Raw genomic sequence first — 15,727 nt, forward strand, 5'->3', positions numbered from 1 at the left:
GGGTTCATATACCCCAGACACAACTACTAAGGAAATAAATGAATGATGGGGCAGCCATGTGCTCACAAGGTTTCCATACCTCCTACAGAATGATAGAGGTAAGCAACACATCTGTGTCCATTTATTGTCTACCTAGATAAGAGTGCAGTGGCTACCTCACCAGGGGTGAGACATTAATGGCACACCCTATTATATCTTCTAGACCAGTGTTCCCCAACTTCAGTCTTCAAGAGCCACCAACGGATCATGTTTTCAGGATATTTTTAGTGTTGCACAGGTGATGGAATTTGGGAATACATGATCTGGTGGTGGCTCCTGAGGACTGTAGTTGACAAAACACAGCTCTATTATTACAAAGAAGCCTCCATTGATGTCTGCACCTTGATCACCAGGAACCATGGTGTTGTATCATCTGCTAACCACCAACGACCACATGGAGACTGTATCACTGACTAAATACATGACTGAGCACCAAAAAAGTTAGAGGAAAAAAAAAGTCACTGAAAAACATTACACTATGGGATCTCAGCTAACATTTTTGGTTAGGGCTACACAGACTTCCACTGGCAACAGCTTATCTGCCCTAGCACAAAAGGAATTGTGCAGTTGAAATATAATCTTCCCCAACATTTGACGTTGGGGGAAAAAAATAGAAAGCCCCTACATACAGTATTAGATGGTCGTCTGGACTTGCAGGAATCAGTGGGTTCACCCAATACACCAAATATCTCAAATTAGTACAGTCGTAATCTGTGGTTGTAAATATTTGGTTGTAGAGCCTACCATGACTTAAAGCCCATTTCTGCCTTCTGTTTTGAGACAATGTCTTGAGCTCGTGAAGTTTCTAAAGACACCCAATATTTATCAGAATATGGGGGACTCTTGACTCTGCATCAACAGATGATGTCAGGAGAGAGAAGAATCCTTTTGTTTGAAGATTCTGGCAATGGCTCTCAGAACACGAGTGCTCGGCTGTGCCAAGAACTCTCTTGTGAGGGGGAGCTGTCGAGATCAGCGGGGCCTGTCGAGCCAAGCTGCCCTTTTTTCCACAAGGTGGCAAAACGATTAAAAAGGGCACATAGTAAGTCAGTGGTGTGGGGGGCTGTTACAGATTCTGCACTATTGGCTCAGGAGATTAAAGTTTTGCCACTGACCAGACCGATTGCCATAGACCTGCTACCTAACCCCTCCATTGAGAAGCCAGTGGTTGTTTCAGTGTATCTCTAGAAACCAGACCTGAATTTGCCAAGACTTTGCCGAATTTCTATAAAGAACTAGGGTAGATTTGGACCTGGTTTAAAAAGATGTGAGGAATTCCGTAAATTCTACATAAAAAATTAAGTTCCTGTCCAGTTTTGGGAGCTCCCAGGGGGTGGTCCTGATGGTATGACTATACAGTCAGCGCAGAGGAATGGGGACAGCAGCTCATCAGTCCTGATAAGTACTAACTTGATTTACTGAAAATTAAAATTAGATGTATAAATACCCTGAAACTAAAAGGTGGATTTGCACTGTGCTATGGTGTTCAGAAGTCGACAGACATTGTGAATCGCTATATACACGCTATATTATATAATGTGAGTGACACCCTGTAAAGAACAGATGAAGGCTTGGTCAGGTTGATGGGAGTGACACAGTGACCCCGTATGCATGAATATCCACACTGTATATCACGTTATGAAGCATGCCGACACAGGTCCAGCAAGAAACGGTTACATACTCTGGCTTTCTCCCCATCCGAAATATTTCCAGCTGCCTGGAAGTTGCGGCAAGGAAGGGGAAAAAGAGAATTTCAGCATAAATGAGGTAAGAAGAGTATTGTACTGTGATGAACGGTGGGTGATGAGAGGCGAATACACCGATACCTGCAGAGCCATGGGAGGTTGAGAGAGATGTAGCCACAAGCAGAATAGATAATAATGAGGAACAGAAACACAACGCATCAAGATCAATATACAGACTTAATGTTACAGGGACATGCTCCAAGTCGAGGAAGTGATGGCGCCTCAATGAGCAGGGAACATGGAGTGCATGAAGAAAGCAATTAATGTTTAGATGCTGCGATATGAACATTTATAGCAGCTTTTCCTTTCTACCCTTAAACATCTAGCAATCAGCTATTCATAAAACAACATTATTAGCAAATGGACAAAACATCATATACTGTACACAAGTCACACCACACAAAGGATAAATGGATAATACACCGACCAAACACGGACAAACCTAACAATGCAAAGCCAACATAGGGGCAGTATTATAGTAGTTATATTCTTGTACATAGGAGTAGTATTATAGTAGTTATATTCTTGTACATAGGGGCAGTATTATAGTAGTTATATTCTTGTACATAGGGGCAGTATTATAGTAGTTATATTCTTGTACATAGAGGGCAGTATTATAGTAGTTATATTCTTGTACATAGGGGGCAGTATTATAGTAGTTATATTCTTGTACATAGGGAGCAGTATTATAGCAGTTATATTCATGTACATAGGGGCAGTATTATAGCAGTTATATTCTTGTAAATAGGGGCAGTATTATAGTAGTTATATTCTTGTACATATGGGCAGTATTATAGTAGTTATATTCTTGTACATAGGAGCAGTAATATAGTAGTTATATTCTTGTACATAGGGGGCAGAATTATAGTAGTTATATTCTAGTACATAGGTGGCAGTATTATAGTAGTTATATTCTTGTACATAGGGGGCAGTATTATAGTAGTTATATTCTAGTACATAGGGGCAGTATTATAGTAGTTATATTCTTGTACATAGGGAGCAGTATTATAGCAGTTATATTCATGTACATAGGGACAGTATTATAGTAGTTATATTCTTGTACATAGGGGGCAGTATTATAGTAGTTATATTTTAGTACATAGGGGCAGTATTATACGGTAGTAGTTATATTCTTGTACATAGGGCGCAGTATTATAGCAGTTATATTCATGTACATAGGGGCAGTATTATAGCAGTTATATTCTTGTACATAGGGGCAGTATTATAGTAGTTATATTCTTGTACATAGGGGCAGTATTATAGTAGTTATATTCTTGTACATAGGAGCAGTATTATAGTAGTTATATTCTTGTACATAGGAGCAGTATTATAGTAGTTATATTCTTGTACATAGGAGCAGTATTATAGTAGCTATATTCTTGTACATAGGGGGCAATTTTTATTGTATAAAACCAACAAATACAATTAAAATAAACAGAATTCTTCCTTAATACAAAACATAAATTCTCATGAATGCATCAGACAATAATTATAGAACTAAATTAATACATTAGGAATAAAGGTAACTTAGAGTTCACTCCTGTGGAAGGAAGAATATGAAATAAACACTTTTAGTAACACGATCATGTTATCCCACAGACACATTCCTCCATAGTTTCTCATTACTCTGACTTTTCTTTATCTCTATCGCTCTCATCCATCTGAGCTCGGACAGTATCTTTGTGGCTGCGGTGATGGGATGGAAGGGCTCGCTGTGGAGGGACACTCGGGTTCTCATGTGCCAGTGGTAATACTTAATGGTGGTAATGATCAGGTACATTGTCCCCCTGTCGATGTTACCGTCAGTGGATGGGACACCATAGACAATGTCAGGGTAATTCAGGGACAGCAGTCTGGGGATTTTCAGCTTGGTCGATACTTCCGTCCATATTTCCCTACCTCCCCAGCAATCACAAATAAAATGCTCCATGGTTTCCTCCTGCTGACAACCAAGGGGACAGTTCCGATCCAAAACACTTAAATATTTTAAGTTCCCCCTCACAAAGAGCTTCCCATGTAGCGACAGCCAAGCAATGTCAAAAAACTTTGCTGGAAGTCGCCTCCCATTGAGGAACCAGAGACTGTCCTGAAGGGTCCTGGTGGCACAATCTCTTAGGGCCAGTGGAGAGTAGAAGAAAGTCCTACATATATGAGCACACAGATCTTTCCTCGTATTACTCTCAATGTAAGACCTCTCCAGTCCCCACCTCCTAACACACTTCAGACCATATTCCAGATACTGGGGGAGGTGGTCACCTGTCCATCTCCTCCTCTTGAGACTGCCGCCTCGCACCCAAGATTCCGCAAAAGGCAATATCCAATACCTGATACTGTTCGCCCACAGGGAGCTACTGTTTGAATCCATGCTCCCAAAATTTACTTTCAGAAACAAGGAGTCAAAGAAAACCCTTGGATTTAACATATCCAGCCCGCCCTCACTCCGCCGTAGGTACGTTATTCCCCTCTTTATCAGGTTCATCCTGTTCCCCCACAAGAGCTGGAAGAACAGGCTGAGGAGCCTCGCCGAGAAGGATTCTGGCAAAGGAAAAACGACAGAGACATACAAGAAGACGGGGACCAGGTACGTCTTCAACATAGCAACCCTTTCTCTGTAAGTCAGCCTCCAGTTCTTCCATCGCTGAACCTTTGCATTTCAGGTCTCCAATTTTTCCTCCCAATTTAGGCTGGCATTATCTTCCCTCCCAAATTTAACCCCTAAGATCTTAATATGGGTGGAGGCCTTAAACTGCGGCAGATCAAAGTCTGGGTCAGATTGCAATGTCCACAGAGCTTGACTCTTCTCAAGGTTGACCAGAGACCCGGAGGCCTCTGAGTAACTTCTGATGGCCGCAGACAACATCTGCACCTCATGAGGATTAGATATCACCAGCGTCACATTATCCGCGTAGGCAACCACCTTCAGAGGCAAGCAGTGGGGGACCGGCACCCCCCAAAAGTTACACTCCTGCAGTGACCTCAGAAACGGGTCTATGGCAAAAACATACAGGAGTGGACTCAGCGGGCAGCCCTGTCTCACCCCCGCCTCAACTCCAAAAGTGCCACCCTGCCAACCATTAATCAGAGGAAAGCTCACCGCCTCTCTGTACAAAGTCTTCAGCCAATCCACAAATTGTCCTGGAATACCGTACTTTGACAAAGTGGCCCACAGATAATCATGATCAACTCTGTCAAAGGCTTTAGCCTGGTCCAGACTGACAACATATCTCCCACACCGCAGAGCTTTACATCTCTCAAACATCTCCCGTATCGAGATGACCGCTCCAGAGATGTTCCGCCCTTTTACCGTGCCAAACTGAGAGCCTACCAACAGTGCTGAGGACAAACAGACTAACCTAGAAAACAGGATCTTCGCCAGAATCTTCCTGTCAACATTCAAGAGGGCAATTGGCCTCCAGTTCTTGATGTCGCTCGGCTCCTTACCTTTAGACAGCAGAATTAATGAGGACACTCTCATGGATGGAGGCATCAGGTGATTTTCTAGACAATTTTTGTAAACATCCACAAGAATTGGAGCCAGGAGGTCTCTGAATATCTTATAAAATTCTGCTGTTATACCATCCGGACCTGGTGCCTTCTTCAGATGTAACTTATCAATGGCCTCCTTAACCTCCTCCACCGTTAATTCTGCTGTCAAAGGAGAAAAGTCCAGATCATTAGTATCAGGCGTTGGAGTTGCCTCCAAGAATTGAGTCATTTTATGTTTATCCAAAGCCTTCCTCTGAAACAAGTCAGTATAATAAGATTTCACAACCCCCAGGATACCCTCCCGAGATTCCTGCAGTACACCCTGGGAGTCAATGAGACCTGTGACCAATTTATTGGCCACCCGCTCCCGGCAATTCTCAAAGGGATCAGGTGCCCCTAAGACCCCATAATCCCGTTCAAGAACCAAGGAGGTATACCTGCTGTACTGATACTGCCTTATCTCAGATTTCAACCGGTCGATCTTCTCTTTGTTACCCCCGCCCTCCGAATAGAGTGACTCCAATTCTTTGCGCAGCCTGAGGTACTGGCTATACTTACTCCTGCCCTTCTTAACTGACAGTCTCTTCAAGAGGTATCTGATATCATCCTTGACGTCCTCCCACCAGTCGGCCATGTTGTCATAGAAGTCCACTCTCTGTAGATGACCCTGCAAAAGGGAGTGGACACAACTCTGGACAGAGACATCATGGAGGAGGCTGGAATTCAGTCTCCATAACCCCCTACCAACATCAGCTCGCTTAGTGGCCCCCAGGCAGAAATATAGGGCAAGATGGTCTGAGTATGGGACGACTCTCTCACTCATGGCACCAATGACTTCCATGGGACTTACAAAAGCCAGATCTATTCTACTGCCTCTATTGGAGCAGGAATAGGTTAATTTTGGCTTTCGACCTCCCCGTTTAAAGACGTCCCCTAATCCGGCCTGCAGGACTATGTTATTCAAGATCCTACCATCCCTCGTCACGGTTCTACCTGAGGAGCTGTCACCTGATGTCAGTATGGCATTAAAGTCCCCCGCCATTATCACTGGAAGAGAGGTGAACAGATAAGGCTTGACATCATTAAATAACTGTATCCTGTCAGTCACCGTCTGTGGCCCATAGATGTTAATAAGCCTAAGTCGCCTCCCATGGACAGTGACTTCCAGGACCAGACACCTTCCCATAACCACCTCCGTCATCCTATGTACTGTCACATCCCTGGTGTTAAACAGAATGGCGACCCCGGCGTACGACTCCACAGCCAGTGACCAAACAGAGGGACCAGACCGCCATTCCCTCTCAGCCTCCCTCATGAGCCCCTGAGTCGTCAGCCGCGTCTCCTGCAGAAAGAGGACATCTGCGTCCAGGTATCGGAGATGGTCATAGACAGCGTGCCTCGTCCTCCTCACCTTAATGCTGTTCACATTACTGGATGTTATTTTTAATGAGAAATCCGCCATCACAATGCCACAACAGAGGAGCAGAGATGTAAAAGCCGCCATCATAAGTCTGGATCACAGATGTTCTGACTACCACCGGTCTCCATGTCAGACTGTATCTCAGTGTCAGCAAGTACGGGCTTCCGTTTTGTAGGGGGATCGTCCGCTACGTCCCTGTCATACTCAGTCTCTATTCTTTTTATCTCTTCCTCCAAGTCCCCATCAGACTCAGACAAAACATCAAACTTATTAGACACGACCATCACACCTGCCAAACTCTGGACTTTTTTCCTGCCACCCTGGCTAGTGACATACTCCTCCTCAGGTTTACGGGAGGCCTTGTCCTTTTTTTTTCCTTTTTACCTGATTACAGCCACTTTCTTCAGCTAGAGATGGTGATACTGAAGAGGTGGCTACATGTGGCTGCTGGACCTGAGGGACGACCTCCATGCTCCCCTCTGTACAAAGCTGCTCAGATGTTACCTGAGCGGACCCCTGGTGGACCTCTGACCTGGTCAGTACTGTCCCTGACATTAAAGCCTCCTCCTCCTGAGCCTCTGTTCCTGTCACTAACTCCTCATCAGGAAAGAGCTTGCATATATTGTGCCAGGCATCAGGACAGTCCCTGTGAGGGTGGCCGACCTCCCCACAGAGGTTGCACTTGATGTTCTGGCAATCTGCCGCTAAGTGGCCGACTTCCCCGCACAGGCTGCACTTTACCACGGTACAGGTGTTTGCCAGGTGACCCACTTTACCACACTTACAACACTTTCGTGGCTGCCCAGGGTAGAAGCAAACCCCCTTCTCCCTCCCGATAAAGAAGGAGTTAGGTAAGTGAGCCGTGATATTGTTGTGCTGGCGCAATTTCACCAGCACCTTCCATCCACCGGTCCATATACCGTCCTCATCCCTGTTTTTGGTGAGGTCGGAGACAAGGTCACAATGCCTCCGGAGCCACACCACAATGTCCTGCGGGGGAACAGCCTCATTCCAAAAGATGATGTTAACCGTGGCGGTATCCGGCTTAGATATTGGAATGAAGCTGAACTTATTCCAGCCATCAGCGTCCCTGAACTTGGGGAAATTGGCCCAGAATCTGTCCAGATCAGACATAAGCTTAAAGCTGATGTCATAGCCCTGTCTGTCTGGCAGATTGATGACCGCCAAGATATTAACCGGCGCAAACCCCATCTGGCGGCACAAAAGCTCTCTGACTACCAGCCTCCTGTCCGGCAGGTCCTCCTTGGCACCTCTGTGCCTGAACCGCACCACATTCCTCCTTTTGAAAGCCTGCCCGGTGTAATTGGCGCTGGAGGTAAAGGATGGAGCGCCGCGGCTCCAAACATTACTGGGAGAGACCTGTGGGGCCACACTGGGCTGACTGACAGGGCGAGGGTCTGCAGCGGAGGGGCCTGTTGCACCTTGTGTGCTGGAAACCAAAGGGGGGAAATCACAAACATTTTGCACATTATTATCATCATCATCAATCTCAATAACATCATCAGGATGCGCAATGTCCACCACAGTCTCTGTACCCCCTTCAGCCCCCAACCCCACATGAACAGTATCAATATCCCCAGAATTAGTGCTCTCCTGGACACCAACAGTAGATGCAGTCTCATGTCCACTGTCTTGCTGTTGTGCTGGGCATGCTGGGACTTGTGGTACCGCTGGGATCTGAGCCTCTTGCTCCTGCTTGGGGTCTGTCGCAGGTAGTTGCGGCTGCTGGTGCAGTATCTGACCCTCCTTAAAACAGAAGCTAGCGGGCTGCAGCACCGGCCGTACCTGCTGCCGGGTCCCACCTGGGACAATGTCTGTGCGGGAACCAGCAGAGTCCTGCGTGCAGGACCTAAACCGCTCCTGGTTCCTATATGTCTCTGCCAGGGGCCCCATCCTCGCCAGCACACAGTCTATGTCCCGCACCACAGTCGCCAGCTCTACCCCCAGTGCATTCAGTCTCTGGTCATACACAGAGTGATCCCCAGGATTAGCAGCCTTCAACTTGTAAATACAGTCAATTTCCATTTGCAGAAGATTCCTTTGCTGCTGCAACTCACCCATCCTCCTGACCAGTCCTGGTATCTCCTCTGCCAGCTGTAGCTCTGGGGCTCGCGGCGGCTCCTTCTGGGGTCTTGCTTTAGGGGTTGACACGTTGGTTTTTAATGTCGCTGGTTTTGTGGCTCCAGCATCCGCAACACTTTAACAGCTGCCACCAGCCTGCAACCTCGTGCGTCCAGAGCTCGCCATGCTGGTCACCACATGTCTCAGCTGAAGGTTCTCCTGGAGTGTTTGCTTCTCCAGAGATGTCCGTCTCTGTCTGCCTGGAGTGAGCTGCACACCTGAAGCTGGTGATGGACTCTGCCTCACCTTCTGTGCAGCCACCTGCCCTCCAGCACTCAGGTTCTCAGCAGAAGATGCCTTCTGGGATTTCCTTCCAGGCTCTGGACATTGTTTGCCTTGACTGGCCGACTGTTTAACAGAAACATCCTTCCACACAGACAAAACTTTCTCTTGTTTCTTTCCTGTGCTGAACTTCAACACAGGATCTTTCTCCATGCTGCTGGGACTTCCATTCTGAGGTTTATTTCCTGCAGAGGCAACTCTGGGATTTCCATCCACATGAGAAGGATGGGAGTTTCCTCCCAGTGTAGGCCTGGAAGCCTGGGCCTTGCTTGGGGAGCTTCCCCGCCCAGGGTGGCCCCTCCCAGGGCTTGCTCCAGACATCAGGAGAACCACAGACACACAACCTCACAGCTAGGAAGCAGTATTATAGTAGTTATATTCTTGTACATAGGAGCAGTATTATAGTAGTTATATTCTTGTACATAGGGGAAGTATTATAGTAGTTATATTCTTGTACATAGGGGGCAGTATTATAGTAGTTATATTCTTGTACATAGGGGCAGTATTATAGTAGTTATATTCTTGTACATAGGGGCAGTATTACAATAGTTAAAAAAAAGAAAATTTGAACACACTTCGAAAACATACAATTTAAAATTTGCAAATTCATTCTGTGAATACTCAATGATTAGTTACATATAAGCCACTGAATTAGGTTAATCCTTGTGCGATTCTAATGGCACATCTTACGTTTGTGACAGAAATCCAAATGTCAAACTCAGATTTCTGCTGCAGATCATCTTGCAAATACACATTGGATTTGTCATATCCAAATGGGAGCCTTTTTAACATACCAGTTAGCTGCAAGGAAGGGGAGGAGGATGAACATTTCAGATTGAAGTGTGGAGATGGGGAGAGCATCCAAGTCTTCAAGGAGGGAAGATTACACTGACTTTCGGTATCAAGATGCAGAAAGGGAGGAAAGCACAAACCTGGCATCTTACAGGTATCTAGTGACAGATCACATTCTGTGTATTTGTACAAAAAGTAATGAACCTATGGCAGACTGCGCAGGATGATGGAGGGGGAATATCACACAATCCTCAGCATCTCACTCAGCACAAGGGAGAAGCAACCTGAATGGTTGGCATAACTAGGAGCAAGATGTCCACTGTATATCAAAGGGTTTAAAAAAACTAACAATTACTTTGTCATAAATTAAAAAAAAAAAGGAAAAAATACTTGTCTATAAACTTTAAAATTGTTAAATATATTTTTCACCATTGGGAATGTTGCAGTAGTAAGCACTTGTGTAATTGCAATGACTGTGTTTGCTGATTTAACAAGGCAAATGCTATAGAGGACTTCTGTCCCTTTCCCCACAACTTCTGGCATCCCATAAACAGTATGTTACCCAGTTGGAGATATGCAAATTGCCTCTTCAAAGAGGAAGAGGACTTGAACTCTAGTGCCACCTATTGGAAGTTGCTATTCTAAAAGTCAATATCGACCCTTTAAATGAGCCTAGCCATATGAGTCATGATAACAGTCAAACCAGAATCTCAGTTTGCAGACACATGTTTCAGGCTGTTGGCCCTCCTCAGTGCAAAGCATGAGATTGGATTTGACTTTATGAGAGGCGCCTAACTGGGATCTAAGGGGTAACATTTCTCCTTGTGGAGAGTGACATACTTGATATGTTATTGTAGGGAGACTTCTAGGACAAGCAGTGGCATGTCACTCTCCACAAGAAGAAAGGTTATCCCTCAGACCCCAGTCAGAGGCCTCTCAAACAGTCAAATCAGATCTCACACTTTGCACTGAAGAGTTGCAGCAACCCGAAACACGTCTCTGCAAATGGAGATTCTGGTTTGGAGGATTGATATTGACTTTTAAGATTGCTACTTGCATTAGGTTGCACTAGAGTTTGAGTCTTTTTCATCTCTAATTTGGAAATTTCCACATTTAACTTCCCAGAGGAGCACTGCATGGCCTACAAGTCTCCTTACACTGGCATGTCTCTCACCACATGAAGAAAAGTTACATCTTAGACAATTACAAGTATAAGGACAAGTATAGGATTATGATTACTGATCTTCCTATGAGTCATGTCTAGAACTGGAGATAATAAAACACCATCCAAATCTGAATATCAGCGGTGAGAAAAAAAAAAGGACTAAAAAAAAATTAAAAAATAAATAAGTAAAAAAAACTAGGAAATAATTATTTGATACCTATGGAAATAACTTCTTGAATCACCATAGAAACTGGAACACCCGGCACCTCTTTAATGAGCGCCAGAGATATTAACGCCTCCCTGTCGGCCATCACCCGCGCAGATTCATTACCTTTAAACATTGGTGGAGGGAAATCACCACCGGCAGCTTCGTATCTGACAACGCCGCAGCCGCCACTTCTCTTTTATAGATCTGGACTTCAAAAAGACTTTTTAGCAGAAAATATTTAAAGTAGGGATTCTTATAAAACAAATGTTGAGACAATTAAATCAGTTCCTATGGAAACTAATGGTAGAGCAGCAAATGAGCACATTTCCGAAGGCAAATTTATGAAGAGACGCTGTGGCGGAACATAAGGGGCTTCTTACGGCCCACCTAATACTTAAAGTAGCTATACTATCATTACGCAGATGCAGTCACTCTCTTCTAGTTCTTACTGCCCATTACTTTTGGTCAGACCGGTCACACTTGTTTGGGTGAAGGATCTTTCTGGGAGAATTAATGGAAGGTAAAATCTCTTGCTCACAAAAAAGATCTTTCTTAACTCTACTCCATTTGTGCACCGTGAGCCGGCAGAGCCGGTAAGGAGGAAGGATGAGGCAGCATAAGACTTGTGGTCATTCTTCGGGACGACCCAATAATTCTTACATTTTACATCTGGGTGATTGATTATAAAGAGCGCCATAAAAGGCTTCCCTAAAAATAAGACATGGAATTTCTCTCCGACAAGATTCTTTTCCCATTACATGTTGAAATTAAAATGTGGTCTAAACCAGACCATTCCTGAAGTTGGATTGTCAAATAGGGCAACTAAACAAAAAGGCACATGAAATCTAAAATGTATGAGAAGAACATAGAAGAGGCCATTCATAGGATAATTTGCCCTAAGTGGGCAGATCCAGGTCATCAAAAGAACTGTCGGATGAAAACAGGTTATGACCCATCCACAGGATATTGATCGTAGGGGTCTGACAGCTGAGACCTGCAGAACAGGGAACTTTTAATCCTGATTAGAGTGTAGCAGCAGTTTGCATGTTCAGAAGCTGCTACATTCATTTCCTTTTGGGCTTCTGAGCTGCGCTCATTTTTTTCCCAGCAGCAGACAGACAGGCACCAACCAACCTGCTACTCCATTTTTGTAGCGGGAATAAAATTTCTTCCTTGTGCAGGTCGCAGTAGTCGGACACCCAAAGATTTTGCATCAGTATTTATAAGCCAAAATTAGATTAGTGAATAAAGTCTATAGAGTGACATACAGGTGCTTCTCACAAAATTAGAATATATCAAAAAGTTAATTCCGGTACTTCATTACAAAAAGTGAAACTCATATAGAGTCACTACACACAGAGTGATCAAGTTCACGTGTTTTTCTGTTACTGATGAGGATTATGGCTTTCATCCAATGAAAACCCCAAAGTCATTATCTCAGTAAAATTAGAATACTTTATAACATCAGCTTGAAAAAAATATTTTAAAATCCAAAATGTTGGCCTACTGAAATGTATGTTCAGTAAATGCACTCAATACTTGGTCGGGGCTCCTTTTGCATCAATTATTACATCAATGCGGTGTGGCATGGAGGCGATCAGCCTGTGGCACCGCTGAGGTGTTATGGAAGCCCAGGTTGCTTTGATAGCAGCCTTCAGCTCATCTGCATTGTTGGGTCTGGTGTCTCTCATCTTCCTCTTGACAATACTCCATAGATTCTCTACGGGGTTAAGGTCAGGTGAGTTTGCTGGCCAATCAAGCACAGTGATACTGTTGTTTTTACACCAGGTATTGGTACTTTTGGCAGTGTGGACAGGTGCCAAGTCCTGCTGGAGAATGAAATTTCCATCTCCAAAAAGCTCGTTGGCAGAGGGAAGCATGAAATGCTATAAAATTTCCTGGTAGACGGCTGTGCTGACTTTGGTCTTGATAAAACACAGTGGACCTACACCAGCAGATGACATGGCTCCCGAAACCAGCACTGATGGTGGAAACTTCACACTAGACCTCCAGCAGCTTGGATTGTGGCCTCTCCACTCTTCCTCCAGACTCTGGGACCTTGATTTCCAAATGAAATGTAAAATTTACTTTCATCTGAAAGCAACACCTTGGACCACTGAGTAATAGTCCAGTTCTTTTTCTCCTTGGCAAAGATAAGACGCTCCTGGCGTTGTCTATTGGTCATGAGTGGCCTGACACAAGGAATGTGACACTTGTAGCCTATGTCCTGGATACGTCTGTGTGTGGTGTGAAGCAATGACTCCAGTAGCAGTCCACTCCTTGTGAATCTCCCTCAAATTTTTGAATGGCCTTTTCTTAATAATACTTTCAAGGCTGCGGTTATCCCGGTTGCTTGTGCACCTTTTTCCACCACATTTTTTCCTTCCACTCAACTTTCCATTAATATGCTTGGAAACAGCACTATGTGAACAGCCAGCTTCTTTAGCAATGACTTTTAGTGGCTTCCCCTCCTTGTGGAGTTAGTTAATGACTGCCTTATGGACATCTGTGAAGTTGTGAGGGAGGGCCAGGTCCGTATTCGTGGCTACCAACATCTGCAACAGTGTGCCCTGGCCTCCCATCACATAAACAAGCTGCCCATCATTCTGAGTATCTGTATTGTCTTCTTCAACTTCATCAGGGACCTCAGCACGTTTCAAGAGGTTCTCTGGATCCAATTTGGAATTGTCCATTCCAACTTTAACAAGAACTTCTTTACTAGCATTTGTAGACAGCATATTCATATTCTTTCCATCATCATCAGTGTTTACAGCAATTAACTTCTCTTCTGTCCCTTTATTTCCCTATCCCTCACCAAGACCGCTACTGGGGCGGACCGTGCCAAACGGTCCCACAGCATATTCAGTGCCCAGTCTTACTCCAGTTGGATGTTCCCTCGCCTGTTTCGCCTCAGGAACGAAGGCATCAGTCCACGAGATAAGCTGCCACATGGTGAATGTTGTGCCCGTATTGCTTAGTCTTCACTAGCAACTGCAGACCCACTTACAGCAGCAGTGCAGTTTATCTCCATCTTGTGACAAACCAGGCCCTGAATATCTGCTGGGTTCTGTGCCTTAATAGCATTACGTGGCACAGTGTTGCCCAGGGCTAGCCAGCCCTCCTGAGCTATGGGCGCCCTAACCCCTTGCCCCGACTGACTGCTATCAGGAAGTATTCTACACCTTATCCCACCGTGCCCCTCCTATGTTAACCATTTATATTCTATGTACTACAATTCCCCCACCTAGTGGCCCATCTGAGGCAATGCTCCCCTTTTACATTATGCCCCATCTAGTGGCTGACCTGGGGTAATACACTTTCCCTAAGTATAACATACATATTATACATATGACATTCACAATAGCAGCATAACAGGGAAACAACATACAAGGACATACAGGTTAAGTAGACAAGCTTAAAGGGGGTTGGGGGAAAAGTGCCATATTTTACAACCCCCTACAAAGTCAGCAGTCTTCTCCATGATTGAGGAGTCTACTGAAACAGACTAAGAGACCTTTGCAAACGCTTAGGAAACCTTTACAGGTGTTTTTTGTTAATTACTCTAATTTACTGAGATGATGACTTTTGGGTTGTCATTGGCTGTAAGCCATAATCAACATTAACACAAAACCACTTGAAATAGATCACTCTGTAATGACTCAGTATAATATATGAGTTTCACTTTTTGTATTGAAGAACTGAAAGAAAAAAAAACAGTTTGAAGATATTCTAATTATGTGAGCAGCACCTGTATGTAGAAAGACATGCAAATAGCCTGCAACAGTTTGTAGATTTGTATGCTCTAATTACTAGAGGTTCCTCTACGAGGGTTGATAATCAGCCGAGAGCCCGGGGAAGAGCTCTTATTCCCGATCATCGGTCTATGTAAATAGTGGAACGGAACAGACAACGAATGAGCACAACTCTTACTCATCGGTTGACTGAAGCATTTACAAGACCCTAAAATTAATGTGGTCTGCAGCATATCTCTCTGCATGAACAGGGAATGTGCTGCAGACAACACACAAACCACAGGGCAACCGAACGAGTCTTCAGTCCCCATGCAGTTTACACTGGACTGTGATAAAGAGAACCTGTAAAGTCATGGCCATGATGGCGCCATTATGCTGAGTAAATCGTTGTTTGGTGAAGGATTCCAATCTCTGGTTCTTCTTTAATCAGCCTCTAAAGTTTTCTTCTAAGTAAGTCTTTGTTGCATCGGGGGTGGGACTGGCGGTAGGGTCTTCTGCTCCTCCGCCCCACTGCCTACCTCCAGTGTTTCTTTTACAGGTCACTGATTATTCTGTGACTGGTCTCCTTTTTGAAATTGCATGGAAAGATCAAGATCTTGGCTCAATAGCGTCTTCATTCAGCAGAACTCTAGATCTAGAGCCGAACTGCGCACGCGCCACCCACCCTCGGCGGCAGAGTGTAATTTCAAAACTGAG

The 15,727-nt window shown here is 44.7% G+C and overlaps 1 protein-coding gene across 5 annotated transcripts in view; it reads right to left on the minus strand.

Moving 5' to 3' along the window:
• The window catches only part of UNC13B (unc-13 homolog B), a 409,040-nt gene that overhangs the window by 254,078 nt on the left and 139,235 nt on the right, over positions 1-15,727 (minus strand). For 3 of the 5 annotated variants that reach the window (XM_073553139.1, XM_073553138.1, XM_073553140.1), the window contains exon 9: positions 1,721-1,756. The exons of the other annotated variants lie outside the window; for them this stretch is intronic. In XM_073553139.1, coding sequence (XP_073409240.1) covers positions 1,721-1,756 — 36 coding nt within the window. The remainder of the gene's footprint in view (positions 1-1,720; positions 1,757-15,727) is intronic. 5 annotated transcript variants of the gene reach the window in all.

Source organism: Dendrobates tinctorius, unplaced genomic scaffold (genome assembly GCF_039654945.1).
Source record: "Dendrobates tinctorius isolate UK_male_01 unplaced genomic scaffold, ASM3965494v1 ptg000197l, whole genome shotgun sequence".
NCBI lineage: Eukaryota > Metazoa > Chordata > Amphibia > Anura > Dendrobatidae > Dendrobates > Dendrobates tinctorius.